General features: G+C 34.5%; 3 protein-coding genes across 3 annotated transcripts; 1 reads left to right on the top strand and 2 right to left on the bottom strand.

Annotated features, from left to right (window-relative positions):
• Positions 1–782: 782 nt before the first annotated feature.
• EV154DRAFT_486567 (uncharacterized protein) lies at positions 783–1,822 on the top strand (the record flags this gene model as incomplete). Its single annotated transcript, XM_051598859.1, has 3 exons — positions 783–869; positions 998–1,034; positions 1,629–1,822. 3 exons carry the CDS (start codon positions 783–785, stop codon positions 1,820–1,822), a joined length of 318 nt encoding a protein of 105 aa, XP_051452352.1.
• A 907-nt stretch (positions 1,823–2,729) lies between these two features.
• EV154DRAFT_486566 (uncharacterized protein) lies at positions 2,730–4,068 on the bottom strand (the record flags this gene model as incomplete). The annotated part of the gene is made up of 6 exons (XM_051598858.1): positions 2,730–2,844; positions 2,919–2,979; positions 3,386–3,566; positions 3,603–3,645; positions 3,698–3,952; positions 3,989–4,068. 6 exons carry the CDS (start codon positions 4,066–4,068, stop codon positions 2,730–2,732), a joined length of 735 nt encoding a protein of 244 aa, XP_051452351.1.
• Positions 4,069–4,592: 524 nt separating this feature from the next.
• Positions 4,593–5,346, bottom strand: EV154DRAFT_569301 (uncharacterized protein; the record flags this gene model as incomplete). Its single annotated transcript, XM_051606126.1, has 3 exons — positions 4,593–4,789; positions 4,864–5,016; positions 5,073–5,346. 3 exons carry the CDS (start codon positions 5,344–5,346, stop codon positions 4,593–4,595), a joined length of 624 nt encoding a protein of 207 aa, XP_051452350.1.
• Between the last annotated feature and the right edge of the window lie 9,611 nt (positions 5,347–14,957).

Genomic DNA, 14,957 nt, shown 5'->3' with positions numbered 1-14,957 from the left:
AACCAGCTGCTTTTTATTTTTAATTGATAGCATGTTCTTTGATGTGAGTATACCTATCTGACATTGGACTTCAATCTATTTTTAAAAAATAAAATAAAACCAAAATATTTCTAGTCTGTCATTCAGATACAATGATTTACATGTACTATGCAATTGATTTATAATAAATAAACTTTCATCTTCTCCAAGCAACCAACTGCCCTGAATTTAAATACGAACCAGAAGCATCCACACTGTTGACACAAAAAAAACAAAAAAAAAATCGAAGTCCATGAGTTAAATTACTGTTTTTGTGTTAGCGCATTTTTTTTTTTTTTTTGGATAGGTTCTTAAACACGCATTTACCCATCCTCTTGTTTTATCTTGTCAATTCGCTGGAGTGACATAGATGCATACTACTGTAACATTTAATGCAGAATATTCTTATGTTACTTTATGTGACCTAGTTCTTACAGAAAAAGCTTTATTTAATTCATGTCTGAATAATTTTTTTTTATTCCTTGTAAATCGCAGAGAAGATCTTTCTGCTTTGTGACACTACATCAGACTAAATGTTCTTCCTATTACCATGATGTGTGCAACATATAATATTTCAATGGCTAAGCAACAGTATTATACAGTCAAACCTATGGAATTTAGCATTTTCTCAAAAATAAATGGCAGAAAGCCAATAGCTAACTAAACTTGGCAGGAAGATTACGCCTAATTATCGCACCTGTGTGTCCCTCTCTCTTCTTAACAAAAATATAACATAATGATGAACACCTTACCCTTTTTTTTCTATGAAAGTTGGACATGAAGATATTTTTAATAAAGAAGGAGGGAAAGCTTACGATTCGAGACTGACAGCGATCAATAAAGATGCTCAGGTTAATATCCCATGGATCTTACATCCTTAATATAAGTGGAATATTCTATCTGACATCAATTAGGACAGCCAAAGTATCGATTCATGCTATTACATAATTATTCAAATATATTTACTCAATTAAATAAGGTAAAGAAGAATCTATGGCTAACGGGACATTACAAAGGTAAAATAAAAGTTGTATTGGTTGACATTTTATATATATGTTAAAGAGAATGAACTTTATGATTATTTTCCTTAGATGAATCTATTAGATCAATACTGGGCTTTGAATAAATACGTAGACATACTTTTTTTCTGCTGGGACTGGTAGATTTTTCAGTGAGACGATTTTGATTTAATTGGACACAAGACAGATTAGTAAAATGTTAAGACTACTTTGAAATCATTTGAGATCCCCGGCTAAGGTAGTAGTCTCATAATTCTACTATATAGTTTCGATTTAACAAGCAATATCGTTTATTCCATACCAACCAAATCAGTAAGAACAATTTGTAGTTGAATATAGTACTTTTAATAAAGAAATGACAGAGAGAGAGAGACGAAATACAAGACATGCATAAATTATGGTCATACTCAGTATAGTGTAATGAACGTTGCCACTAAAGATATAGTATGACAGAAAACGAGTTTGAGGAAATAGAAGACAACTTTGCCGTTTAATCACTTGAGGAGGAGGACTTTCAGCTTATTCAAATAAACCACGAAAGCTACTCTCACGCTCAAACTGCTAGCTTCATTCACAGTTTGCAGGAATAAGGTTTTCTTGTACCAGAAGCTGCAAAGAATCCGATTATTCTTTATGGCACAGCCTATAGAATATGGAATCGAGCTAACGAGAGTGATGTTAAAGGGTTCCCTGGGTTCAAAAAAATCTCAAAACACGATAATCGTGGAAGACCACTTATCTTGATCAAAGAACATATTCAGTTCTTGCTCAAATATGTTGAATAAAATGCTACACCAACTGTGGATTTAGCTCATGATGAGTTATGTAAAGCTTTCTCAGGTTTAAGAATCTTGGTCAATGCAGTCTATAAGCATATGAGGACGAAATGTAATTTATCTTTCAAGAGGAAGGCTGGGATTTTTCATGAGGAATAAGATTCTGGTACGACAATTTGAAAGAGAAAGCTGTGTATTGAAAAATGTAAAGAGAACAATATTGATTACCAGAAGAATTGCGTTTTTATAGATGAAGCAGGTTTCAATCTGCATTATATCATGCAAAATAGAGCTTGGGCCCCAAAAAATAAACCTGCCAAAGTTAAGGTCCAAACTCAAAAGTATATAAGTAGTACTGGTAGTATCTTTAAGAGAAATCCGGGTGATCAGCAAAATGCTTTTTATGACGCTAATACAAAAAAAGCACTTTCTAATATCTAGGCAATAAGGTTCTATGTAACCGACACTTTTATTATCCTATATCCATAATCAAACAAAAAAAAACATATCAATAAATCTAAACATTTATTTTATTGTACCACTAATTAATATCAACGTGTCTATTTATTTATCCATGATTGTTCATTGCCAAGACACATATCCACAGTCAAAGCGTGTACACAACAGTTTAAGATGTAGAGGCATTTAAAGAGCCGGATTGACCAGCATGGGTATTGGTTATAATGCTATAACTTGGAGGAAACAGAAAATAATTAGAGGGGAGGGAAGTAAACCATATATAAGTATCATGAGGAGTCTTATTTGTTTTTGTCGCGATTCACCAGGTTATGATAGTAGATATAGCGCAAATTAGACTAGAATTGAAAACTAGTGATTTTTATGCAAACAATGTAAAATTTGTAATAATTGGGTGACATAAATTAGATAGTTTTGATAAAAATAATGTCTAAAGAGTTTAATCCAAATTATAGTCACCAAGAGAACAACTAAAGTTTGATCCTGCTGACATTTCATCAAGTTCATGTTCTACTATATTTTCATCTGTAGAGTTTCCTTCTCCGTCTAACTTTCTTTCCGGTTAATAGGTAGAATCATTGAAATATGTCTTATTTATCTAATCTTTTACTGACAAAAACACAATTACATATTATTGATCAGGTTTGAATTTTTCAAGGCAATTATATTTGAAATGCTAATCTTGCCGGCTAGGATAAATATTATCAAAGCATTGATTAATTAATAATATATATAAAAAATGGTGTCTAAGAGCATCTCCAGAAATTAAGGCTTTATTAAGAGATCTTTAAAATCAATTATTAGGGATGTTCTTAATAATACAGCTTAATTGGGAGATTTAATAAATGAAATTGTGGGCTTAAAATAATTGGAGTATTCAGAATGAACATAGGGCCTCTTATAAACCAGAGGATCCTGTTGTGAATTCTTTACCATTTCCTATTTTTACATAGAAATCAATATATATCAGTATTGTGATATAGTCTTAGACTTACCTTGAAATTAAAAAGAATTTCTAATTACTCTTCAAGTGAAGTGTATGACGCCATTAATGTTGGTAGCACTATTTTCTGTAATAAAACGAAAACGAGCTACAGTATAACTCAATAATATCATCAACTACGAATATGCCAAATGCATAAAATTCTTTTGTAGATTTCGCCTGTCTGATTCGATAATGCAGTTGCTTTTTTAAACTCTCCCCCAAACTGGCTCTATCTTCTTCATTTAATCTTTCGTCAGTGCAATTCAACTTGACCTCTCCACATCCTAGTTCCTGAATGCCGTCATACAATTAAAAATTAGTCCGTACCATCTTTTCTGGGTCAAGTTTATCTACTTTTAAAGGTTCTTCCCTAAAAGAAGTTGGATGAGAATTAATTTTTTCTCAACTAAAAGCAGGCTTACCAACACACATTCACACTAGATTTTGAATTAAACACGAATCGAAATAATATTGCTATATTTTGAATTGAAAAATCAATTTCAGATTGTCTGTAACTATTTGTTATAAGGGGACTGTCTAATGTTTCTCTTAAGTTGAGTAGAAATGTCCCCAAATCTCGTCGAAATATATTTTCTTCCGTAGGAGGGTCTTGAATTGTTATTGGTGACTTGAAGAATTCACGTTTAACTACCAGCGCCTTAAGGAATTTTAAATTTCTATATATTATATCTACGTTTGTTTTTTTAGCTTACCCTTCTCCATTTTCTGATTTCGCTGTATACTTCATCTGAGAAAACATAAGGTTCAAGAACAAGTTCTGCCGGGCATTCATTGTAGTAATTAATCGAAGATAAGCGTCTGTAAGGTTTATACATGAGTATACTTCTTATTTTATTCTAATCTGGGGTTATATTTACAATCGTTCATCTAAGCTGAGATCATTATTTATATAGAGAAATGTTTAGACCTCCGTATTTTTTCAAACGTATTTTTTTTTATACCACTTACAGGAATTCTGGCCAGAAGACCAGCAGACCAGTATGATTGCACCTATTTACAGTGCAATCACAGCCATTCACGGTTCGTGAGTTCCAAAACTCATGAACTCTCTGCCTAGGAGGTCGCCCTCCTATAGCAAAGACTAGCCGCAGCCGCAATATCACAATTATATATCTTTTTCAATTTAGCTTCTTTTCAAAGAAACAAGAGTCACCACTAAACAAACCTTTTTACGTGATCGGTTACTTTCATACGATAAAAGAAGTATGTTAAGGGAAAAGAGAAGTAGAAGGATAAAGTGTGTGAACCAGCTTTATTTATAGATAAACAAGCTTATGTCAGGATGATTTAATTTGTCTATTTTATCACCCATAATGTTTGAGCCTTTACCGAAAATAGAAACACTAGAACATATTTTCGTTGTTTTAGTAATTCTCCATATCTGGATAATGGTCGAGGTTCATTATACGATTCGTCTGTCGTCTCTGTAAGATCCGACTTGGGTTCACTCTGGGATAAGTATTCTGAAGATACTGGTGTTGATTTCCTTGTTTCTATAAAAAGAAAGAAAACAGCATATCAATGCTATTCTAACTTGCTATATTATATTAAAGTTCAATGAGCTTACCTTCCTCAGCTGCTACTTCTTCTAAACTATCTAACCCTTCCAGTGTTTTTTTCCTAGGTACGAGGTAAACATTGCCCTGCAGTCCAATTGATCCAATTCCATAGTTATAGTTATAGTAATTTGTACTAGTTTCTGACTGTTGTTCTTCACTTTCTTGTGATTTGGTATCTTATTTGCAGAATGAAGAGAATGAATAAGATACTATTTACTTTTGAGACTAAAGATCGTATGACTTACAAGTTTCTTTATCAAATTATCAATTGCCAATTTTTTGTCCGCTGATAACTCTTTTATATGCGGTAAATTGTCCAAACAAAGTCGATACTTGGAATAGATATGTTTCAATCGAGGCTTCCCTCTAATTGTTTTAATGTAATGGTTTTTATAGAACTCGAATCCCCACTCAGAAAGGGGGGCATGCTTGAAATATTCTAAAGAAGAATTCGTCGATGAAAAATTGACTATGGGTTCTTTATTCTCCATTACTTTTTTTTTTTTTTTTTTTTTTTTGGTAAATAAATTTTTATTAAGGGTATGATTTAATACAAATTTTCAAGTCACACATCGCGGAGTGGTGGAACTTGTTGAAACGAATGATCGTGGATGACATATAAGCTATAGAATTAGTCTATGTTGGAAAGAGGATTGATAATTTTGTTGATTTGGAGAATAATTCTGGACACTGATTTGGGTAGGTTGGCAGCAGCAAAAGGTCGCGGATTGTCGGTGCCATGAAGCCAGTAAAGGTTCCATATATGCCAGAGGGTAGTAGAAAGTATGGAAAGATACCATTCTTCGTGTTGCACAGACAATGGATGTTTTAGATTGCAGATTGATTCATATAACATCGAAGGTGTAAATTCAAGATATGGGTAGTAGTGGGACAGTACCCTATGCCAAAGCTGTCGCTTTATGGGGCACTCCACCAAGAAATGTAGAATTGAGTCTTCGGCAGTACCATAGAAAGAGCATTGAGGGGAAGTGACGTTACCAAAATGTTTATACATCAGTTGTTTTGTAGGGATACATTTAGAAAAAGCCCGATAGTAAACGGTACGTGCTTGTGGGTACATAAGGCAGCTCCAAAATTGTTTTATATTCCGTATTGGGAAATTGTGAAGGGTTTTATAATGCTGCTGATAGTACCTGCGTAAGACTTGTAAAGATAACGTCTCTGGTCCGATAATTCTTCTACGACTAGACTCCTTCCCAGGGGTGACAATAACTCTTTAACTTTGTTAAACGGTGGTCAGGAGAGCTGGCTTGTCTGTTATGTCAACATCGCTTCCTTTTAATCGAGTTTTTTGAAAAAAATTTGACGCAAAAGTAGCCCCTCTCAGCTTTTATGTGGCATTTTAGAAGGTAAATATTTTAGTTTTTTTAAAGCTTACTTTCAATCACTAAGATTGAGCTAAGATTTAGGCTATCTATACATAACCTGGTAAATCGCGACAAAAACAATTAAGACTCCTAATGATACCTGTATATGGTTTACTTCCCACCCCTCTAATTCATTCTCTGTTTCCTCCAAGTTCTAGCATTATAACCAATACTCATGCTGGTCAATCCGGCTCTTTAAATGCCTCTACATCTTAAACTGTTGTGTACACGCTTTGACTGTGGGTATGTACCTTGGCAATGAACAATCATGGATAAATAGATAGATACGTTGATATTAATTAATGGTACAATAAAATAAATGTTTAGATTTATTGATATGTTTTTTGTTTGATTATGGATATAGGATAATAAAAGTGCTGGTTACATAGATACTACCAGTACTACATATATATTTTTGAGTTTGGACCTTAACTTTGGCAGGTTTATTTTTTGGGGCCCAAGCTCTATTTTGCAACATGATATGCAGATTGAAACCTGCTTCATCTATAAAACGCAATTCTTCTGTTATCAATATCGTTCTCTTTACATTTTTCAGTATACAACTTTCTCTTTCAAATTGTCGTACCAAAATCTTATTCCTCATGAAAAATCCCAGCCTTCCTCTTGAAAAGTAAATTACATTTCGTCCTCATATGCTTATAAACTGCATTGACCAAGATTCTTAAACCTGAGAAAGCTTTACATAACTCATCGTGAGCTAAATCCACAGTTGGTGTAGCATTTTATTCAACATATTTGAGCAAGAACTGAATATGTTCTTCGATTAAAATCGTGTTTTGAGATTTTTTTGAACCCAGGAAAACCTTTACCGTCACTCTCGTTAGCTCCATTCCATATTCTATAGGCTGTGTCATAAAGAATAATTGGATTCTTTGCAGCTTCTGGTACAAGACAACCTTACTCCTGCAAACTGTGAATGAAGCTAGCAATTTGAGCGTGAGAGTAGATTTTGTGGTTTATTTGAATAAGCTGAAAGTCCTCCTCCTCAAGTGATTAAACGGCAAAGTTGTCTTCTATTTCCTCAAACTCGTTTTCAGTCATACTATATCTTTAGTGGCAACGTACGTACACTATACTAAGTATGACTATAATTTGTGTACACATATTATTTTATGAAGAAAACAGTTGTCAAAATATGCAAGGGGGCTATAACCTTGATCTCAGTCAACTTTGCCACAATCTGCTGTGTTTCTATCCCTCAACTTTTGTCTTTAGAACCGGTGTGCCCCACTAATATATACCAGTGAATCTGTTACTTCCGAATAATAATAGTCTTTGTTGATAAGAAAATCGTATACTAGTGGGTCTTAAACTAAAGTTCCCAAGTTCTGTGCCTCTGTCCAACATTTTCCTGTCACTCAATTAACAAAATGGCCCTATGCAGATAACGTAAAATACATACAATGTAACCTGAAATGTTCTAACATGTCACAAATGCTCGGAACTCTTTTAAGAAGAAAGTGCCAAACTAAGTATTTATTGTAACCATTAAGTCTTAAAAAAGACAAAATGTTTTATAGCGAGAAATTATCCAACTGATATGTCACATTGTGACACGGTTCTCATACGATTATGGAAAATTGATCTAGATGAAAGCTCTCATATTGTATACTTGTTGGATTATGCTAATTGTGTACCCACTTATTCATGCTGTGTAAATTAAATATATTATGCTTATTTTTGACATTCTTTTAAAAAGCTGAGTCTGTATCAAAATACCCTAGAAGGTTTATTTCATCGAACGAACACTTTATTTATGCCCTTGTGCTGATACTCATGAAATTGCGTTAAGAAAATATTGGACAGAGGAAGGAAAGTATCCTTGAGTTAGGTTTGGCGTCTAAATTACAAGATATCATATCAACAATCACACAAAATATATATAAATAAATTTGAGTTTGAAGCCCATTTCGTGTCCTAAAAGCCTTTCGTTATGTATTACATACTTTGTTTGGACCGGAAAGACTATCCAAGCCTATATTCGATATATTGTATTAATTCAGAGCATTAGTCGTTTATAATAAAAAGTAGTTTTTCAGCCTGTATATCAGCTTTAAAACATTTTCAAGGTGAACATCAAGAAGTGATTTAATGCATTCTTTTCATGAAAGAAAAGCTATCAAAGAGAATATAATTTTATTCTTTGAAATTCTGTGCTGATTAAAGGAACACACACACCCAAAAAGCGTAATTATTTTTAGAGTCTTCTTAATAGCGTCAGAACTATACATAAAAACTTCTGAATCATAGGTACATTGATACATAGTACAAACATGTAACGTTTGTACTTTTAAATCATTACTTTTCCGATGTTGTATTGGAATTGTTCATTAAAGTAAACAATGTTCTTAAAGACTCTTTGATGTAGCTAAGTGGTTGATCACAAGCAATTAATATAGCATCATTGTATTCCTTTTTTTTTTGCCTCCTTGATCACAGGCCTGGTTTTTCGTAAATAGCAATTTTTTTTTTTGCATAATTACCCGGTAAATATCCAAAATGTTAAAAAACTCTAAAATGGATACGTATTGTAACCAAACCTTTTTTTTTATAAAAAGGGCATAAAATTTTATTTGATAATATGTATCTTCTTTTCAATCCACATCAAAATGCTTAAGGGAACTATTATCTTGGTCTTAGCTTACGTCGCTACTGTATACTGTGCTGCTGCTCCCAATCTTGAAGCCAGAGCAACCACTCATCCTTGTGCTCCTTTGCCTGGTCACCCTAGTGTCTGTTAAGATATGTCTAAAGAAAATTGTGGGTAGTAAAAGGACATTTATACGTTTCTTTATGGCAATGTCGATATTTATCTGCTAAAACCTTATAATTATACTTTTACCCCGACTGTCTTTTATTAAAAAGTATTAATAAAAACGGAGCGAGTCTTTTATTTGTTATAAACTGAGGATTACTGTAGTTTACTAAAGTGTTGGTTTTCGCGTCTAATACCTTTCCAAAAAAAAAAAAGTAATAGTGTAAATAGTTATACTTATATTTACTTCTTCTCGAGAACATTCTCGTGATGCATTTATTATGTGTCTCATTTTCTTTACACCTAGTTATTATACTATATTTACACTATCCAAATATTTATATAGGATATTGTGGATTTCAGTAGATAGCAGTAACACATATTTTATTTTATTGTGTAAATCATTTAATAAATACTCTACCCATTGCCCTGATTGTGACCAATAAAAGTTTGTTTCCATCTTCCAATGATCTTTGTAATATAGTCAATCGACAAATAATGAACAACTTTCACAGCACCTCAAATATTTTACAAAAGCTTATATGAGTTTTTATTAAGTGGTACATAAGTACAACGTTTTTTAACAAAACTAATTGTTTATTTTTTTTTTATATGTCTTAAGAAGCTAACTATCAAAGTACTTTTTAATTAAAACTCTAGTTAGCATTGTATCCATTGATTACTTTAATCATTTATGAATTGGGCGGTAACTCCAGTGGTTACGTCAAATAGGAGCTTGATCGTTTTCCCCAATAGGTGATTTAGCAGGTTCTTCAGTGGGCGTTTGAGTGGGTACTTCAATGGGTGCTTGAACAGGTGCTTGTGCGGGTACTTGAGCGGATTCAGCAATAGGAGCTTGAACGGGAGCCTGAGTGGATTGTCCCGCAGCCTGAGGACGCGTATAGGTAGCTAAACCTATCTTTAAAGTGTTAAAGAGAACTTTCTCGCGGTTTCGAAGATAATCATAAGATTCTCTCAATTCCTGACAATAAGCCGCCAAATTTCTCTTCATAACGTCGGTGGACTGAGGAGATACTCTTCCCACTAATTGACGAATAGACAGATGGAGTTCTTCTATAAGACGAATCAAGTCACTTTCATGTGCAGTAAGACTATCTGTAATGCTCATGGTTACATGGTCAAATACATCACCTTCACGTACATCTGGAAGTCTGGCTTCGACAGGTTCTTGGGGCATAACGATAGGATTGAATGGTGTGGCAGGAGCTAAAGCACGAGGGAAGGGTCTATCCTGAGTTGCAGCTTGAGCTACAGTGACAACAGTGGCAACAGGGGGTGAAGTCTGTGTAGCAGTATTCGTACCACTTCTCTCGGCTCTTGAGGAAGAAACAGGAGCAGCAGTAGGATGGTTTTTCGTTTGAGTTGGGCGAGTGGGCTTTGCCTTTTTAGGTTGGGTGGGCTTTTGGGTGGTCTCTTCGTCAGTTTGCTTTCTCTTGGAAGCTAATCTCAATGACGTACGAGTTGCTGAAGAGGATTCGGGGAGAGATCTGGCTGCAGGAGCAGGGCGGGTGATGGTAGACTTGGAGCTGGAAGCAGGCTTAACATTGGCAGCAGGCTTAACATTGGCAGTAGGCTTAACGTTGGCAGCAGGCTTAACATTGGCAGCAGGCTTTGCTTTGGTAGTAGGCTTAGGCTTGGTAGCAGGTTTGGCTTTGGGGTAGGCTTTGCTTTGGTAGCAGGCTTGGGTTTGGTAACAGATTTGGCCTTAGGGACTGGCGTTAGTTTAGGAGTAGCGGCTTTTCTGTTGCCCCTGGTTTGCTTGCTAGTTGATCGAGTTGTTACGGCCATTGGTAAAAAAAAAAAAAAAAAAAAAAAAGGGAATGATTGTATAGCGAAATTAGTTTTTTATTTTTATTTTTTGTAAATTAATATTATCTGATTTTATAAGAACTTGTATGCCTACATGAAAAAATTGTTACAATGAACGTTTATTTCTTTCTTTTTACTTGTCACTTGTAAACAATCAAAGGTGCAAATAGGGTCAGTATAAACATTTAGTATAATAGAATAATATGATGTTCCTCCCTACGAGTTAGTCGAGCTTGATTTATACAACATGTACTAACAAGATTAATGTAGACATCTATCAGTAGATCATAAATCATAGGTAGAAAACCTGCGTTTAATATTGTTCAGATAGATGGGTGTTATTGTCCCCATAATGATTATCTTTGGATATTGTCTTTTATTGATTTTGAGTTTTTTTAATTGTTTAAGCTGCCAATGAATGTAAATTCCTAATCCATGTTCTATACAAAGAAACAGTGTAAATTCATTCCCATAAATTAGGTTTGATACAATCTATGAGAGAACAACTTATCTGTCAAGGTGTGAATAATGTGTATAATTGTTAATTGCACCAAATCTGACACACGTGGCTGCACCATGGTCAAATGTACAAGCGTAGCCATGAGTATGTAAAATCGAAACTCAGGTACTGATTTCATTTAAGCGAAGCCATGAGTGTGCAAAGTCGGTACTCAGGTACTGATTTCGTTCAAGCGTAGCCATGAGTGTACATAAAAAATAAGCAATTCCAGATGTACTGACTGATGCACAAGAAACCTATTTACATCACGAAATCCGATAAGGCAATACAGGTTTTTAGTCTTAAGGGCCCTCGCAAGCACATCAAACTATTTTTTAAAGATCCCGATTAAGGACATTAATTTTTTTTTTTTTTTTTTTTTTTTTGTGAAAGGTTACAGTTTTTCCAAATAGAATCTTTTAAATTTTAATGATGTAAATGGACAATTTATTACAACATTGAATTTTTTCAGCGCCAATCCTTCTACAGATAATATTATTTTAAAAAAAATTGAATTAAACAAAAAGTTTTCTATACTTATCTATTTCTATTTCTAAGTCTAGTTCTTCTTCTACATCTACTTCTAGTTGCTCTTCTACCCCTTCTAGCCGCCCCACGTCTACTTCTACGTCTCATCAATTCCTCAAAAATGGTAATCCTTCTGCTACTACCGCCTACATCAGGTGCGTCTTCATCTTCAGGAACAGCTGCACTATGATCTTGAAGGTGAACAGTGTCGGTAAACCCGGTATCACCAAGGTCGATACACATATTGTGTAAAATACAACATCCGGTAATCACCTCGTTGATCTTCAACTGGTCCAACATGTAAATGTACTTGCCAGTAAATCTCCAACGAGCCACCAACACACCAAAGGCTCTTTCGATCGCCATTCTTGTAGATGAATGTACACGATTGAATGTACGCTTGCGACTGTCTAACACGCATTGACTCTCAGGAAATGGTGTGATCAAGTTGGGTCCCAAAAGATAGGCAGAGTCACCGATCATGAACGTGTTGTCAGGAAAGTGAATGTCTGGGTGGCGAAGAATTTCACTCGCTATATCACTTGATCGGAAAGCAGCAGCATCATGCGTTCTTCCTGAAGTAAATATTGTTGTGTTAGCTTTTATATTGTTTCATCGTAGATCATTTTACTACAATACCTGAGTCACCCACTTTGATGTACGTGAATCGTAATGTAGAATCGCATACGGCAGTAAGCTTCACGGAATAGTTGTTCTTTCTATCCCTGAACATAGCACCCACGGTTGGAGGAGAATGTTGGTAAATAATAAAGTTCTTACCATCCACAGCACCAATTACACCATTCAATCTATCTCTAGTGTTACTCCCAAAACCGACAGCGATCGCATTGGATCTGACAGGATCTGATGGCCAAGTCAAGAAATGACCAAGCTGATCCTTAATTGCTTTGAGCGTTCTTATGGTGAAGTTGTTGTAACTACCTGATGAAACACCCAAAAGCATATACGCTTGACGATATCCGATATGGCAATTATCCAACCAAAATAAAGGTGTTGCTATCTGGATATAAATTGGGATAGTATTGGGAGCAATAAGATTAAACTCTTCATGTGCCGAAAGCTCGTTCACCATATACTCAAAAGCACGCTTACCCGGACGATAGTTGGCGCGGTAACTACTGACCTGGTTTTCGTCATTGTCATTGAGAAAGGGGTGTTCCAATCTTCAAAAGTGGTATCGACGCGATTCACGTCTACCATCAGCACTGACTACTGTTCTTGTTCTTTCGACGTGTTCGCCCATCATCAAAATGGGAAGATTGTTAATAGAGACTCCATATTGATTGCGGTGGTTGCTGGTAATAATATTATATTGTAAGCGTTCTGCTTGGTAAAGTTGTCTACTGGAATGGAGAGTTGTCATATTTTCTACGAGGCGTTGTCTAGTAGAATTAAAAATAACCATTCTATCTTCTTCGACAGAATCAGATTCTTCGTAGATTCGAACTAGAAGGAGCTGCAACTGAGACATGACAAACGCGATTTGTTGAGGGGTCATCTATCTTAGAATGGCATTTTTATCTTTTTTTATAAAAAAAAAAGAAGAAAAAAAAATGGATGAAGGGAAAGAAAAAGAACAGATATTTTAGTAATCTGCCAAAACTTTATTATTAATCATTCAAATTGGGTCATTTAAAAAGCAACGTCATGGATTTCAGAAAAAGATTTCTTTTGGAAATCTGAAGTAACCTTTCACAAAAAAAAAAATATTTAATGTCCTTAATCGGGATCTTTAAAAAATAGTTTGATGTGCTTGCGAGGGCCCTTAAAAGGTTAATAACTCCTAATAATGTTTGGAAGAGGGAGCTGATGTACGGAGTTGTACAAGACTCTCACGACTTGCGAGTTAATCTGTTTAACAGCATGCTTGTGTTCATTACATTTGTGAAACAAGCGGCGAAAATTGACAGTACTTTATGCACTAAGAATCTTCAAGTATACCGGAAAAAAATTGAGGGTTTACTACATCACCTATTTAATCATTTGATTGCATTTGCTAACCCAGTAACTACCCAAATCGCGAGAAAATACTAAATATAATAAATATTGTAACCAAAACTTATTATAAAAGAGGTAAATTTCTTTCTGTAGAAACATATCTTCTTTTCAATTTATATATTTATCAAAATGCTCAAGGGAACTATTATCTTGGTCTTAGCCTATGTCGCTACCGTCTACTGTGCCGCTACCCCTCAAGCTGAAACCGAGGTTTTCGAAACTGGGCCATGTGGAAACATGCACGGTGGGCACAATCTCTGTTAAGCAGATGCTAAATGGAAGATAATGGTCAAATATAACAGAATATTGTCTTATAGCTAGCACGAAGACTAGCTGGTGATAACTGATGAACAATCATAAATGCCCCTCTCTAATCATTTGTTAAAACTCGATAATAAATATTTCTCTTATTTCCTGTAAACTATACATCTATCAGTACCTCTCGTGAAAGACGCACATTTACGGATTCATCTTATGAGCCTCTTTCTAGAAATATAGTCTTTGTCTTTGTAAATTTTAAAGTTATAATAATTAGAAGTTATCAGATACAACCTATAAAAAGCTCTTTCTTTTTCTTTTCTTTTTTGTTGAATCATGCGGTAACCAAATTTACTATAGATATATATATACTCCTAACTAGTTCTAAAAAAAAGACATATATTAATAGTATTCTACTCTGGCATATAGAGATTATAGCGGTATATTTAAATGATTGTTAGTGACAAAGATAAACCACTTTACGACATAATGCCGCGAATAGTCGGTGGGAGTTTTTTTTTTTTTTTTTTTTTTTTTTTTTTTTTTTTTTTTGCTCTCATTATCCTGTCTTACTGCTAAAATTATCCAACACTATTCCACGCTACAAAGTATGCATAATCAGGTAACACGCTCTGCAACCGTGCCACTTGAAATTTTATTTTATTGGTCTACACAAAATGGCTGTATAACTCTCAAGAAAAGATTACCGCTGCTTTTGTCTACGTACTTCCTTTCATGAAGATTGTTATTTATAACTGACATTTGCTTTCTAATTCTTTAAACACATTGGGTATGAGATTTTAT

The sequence above is a fragment of the Mucor mucedo genome (genome assembly GCF_025094135.1).
Source record: "Mucor mucedo strain NRRL 3635 chromosome Unknown EV154scaffold_148, whole genome shotgun sequence".
NCBI classification, from domain to species: Eukaryota; Fungi; Mucoromycota; class Mucoromycetes; order Mucorales; family Mucoraceae; genus Mucor; species Mucor mucedo.
Note: the sequence above shows the minus strand (reverse complement) of the source record. Positions and strands in the feature narration are given on the sequence as shown.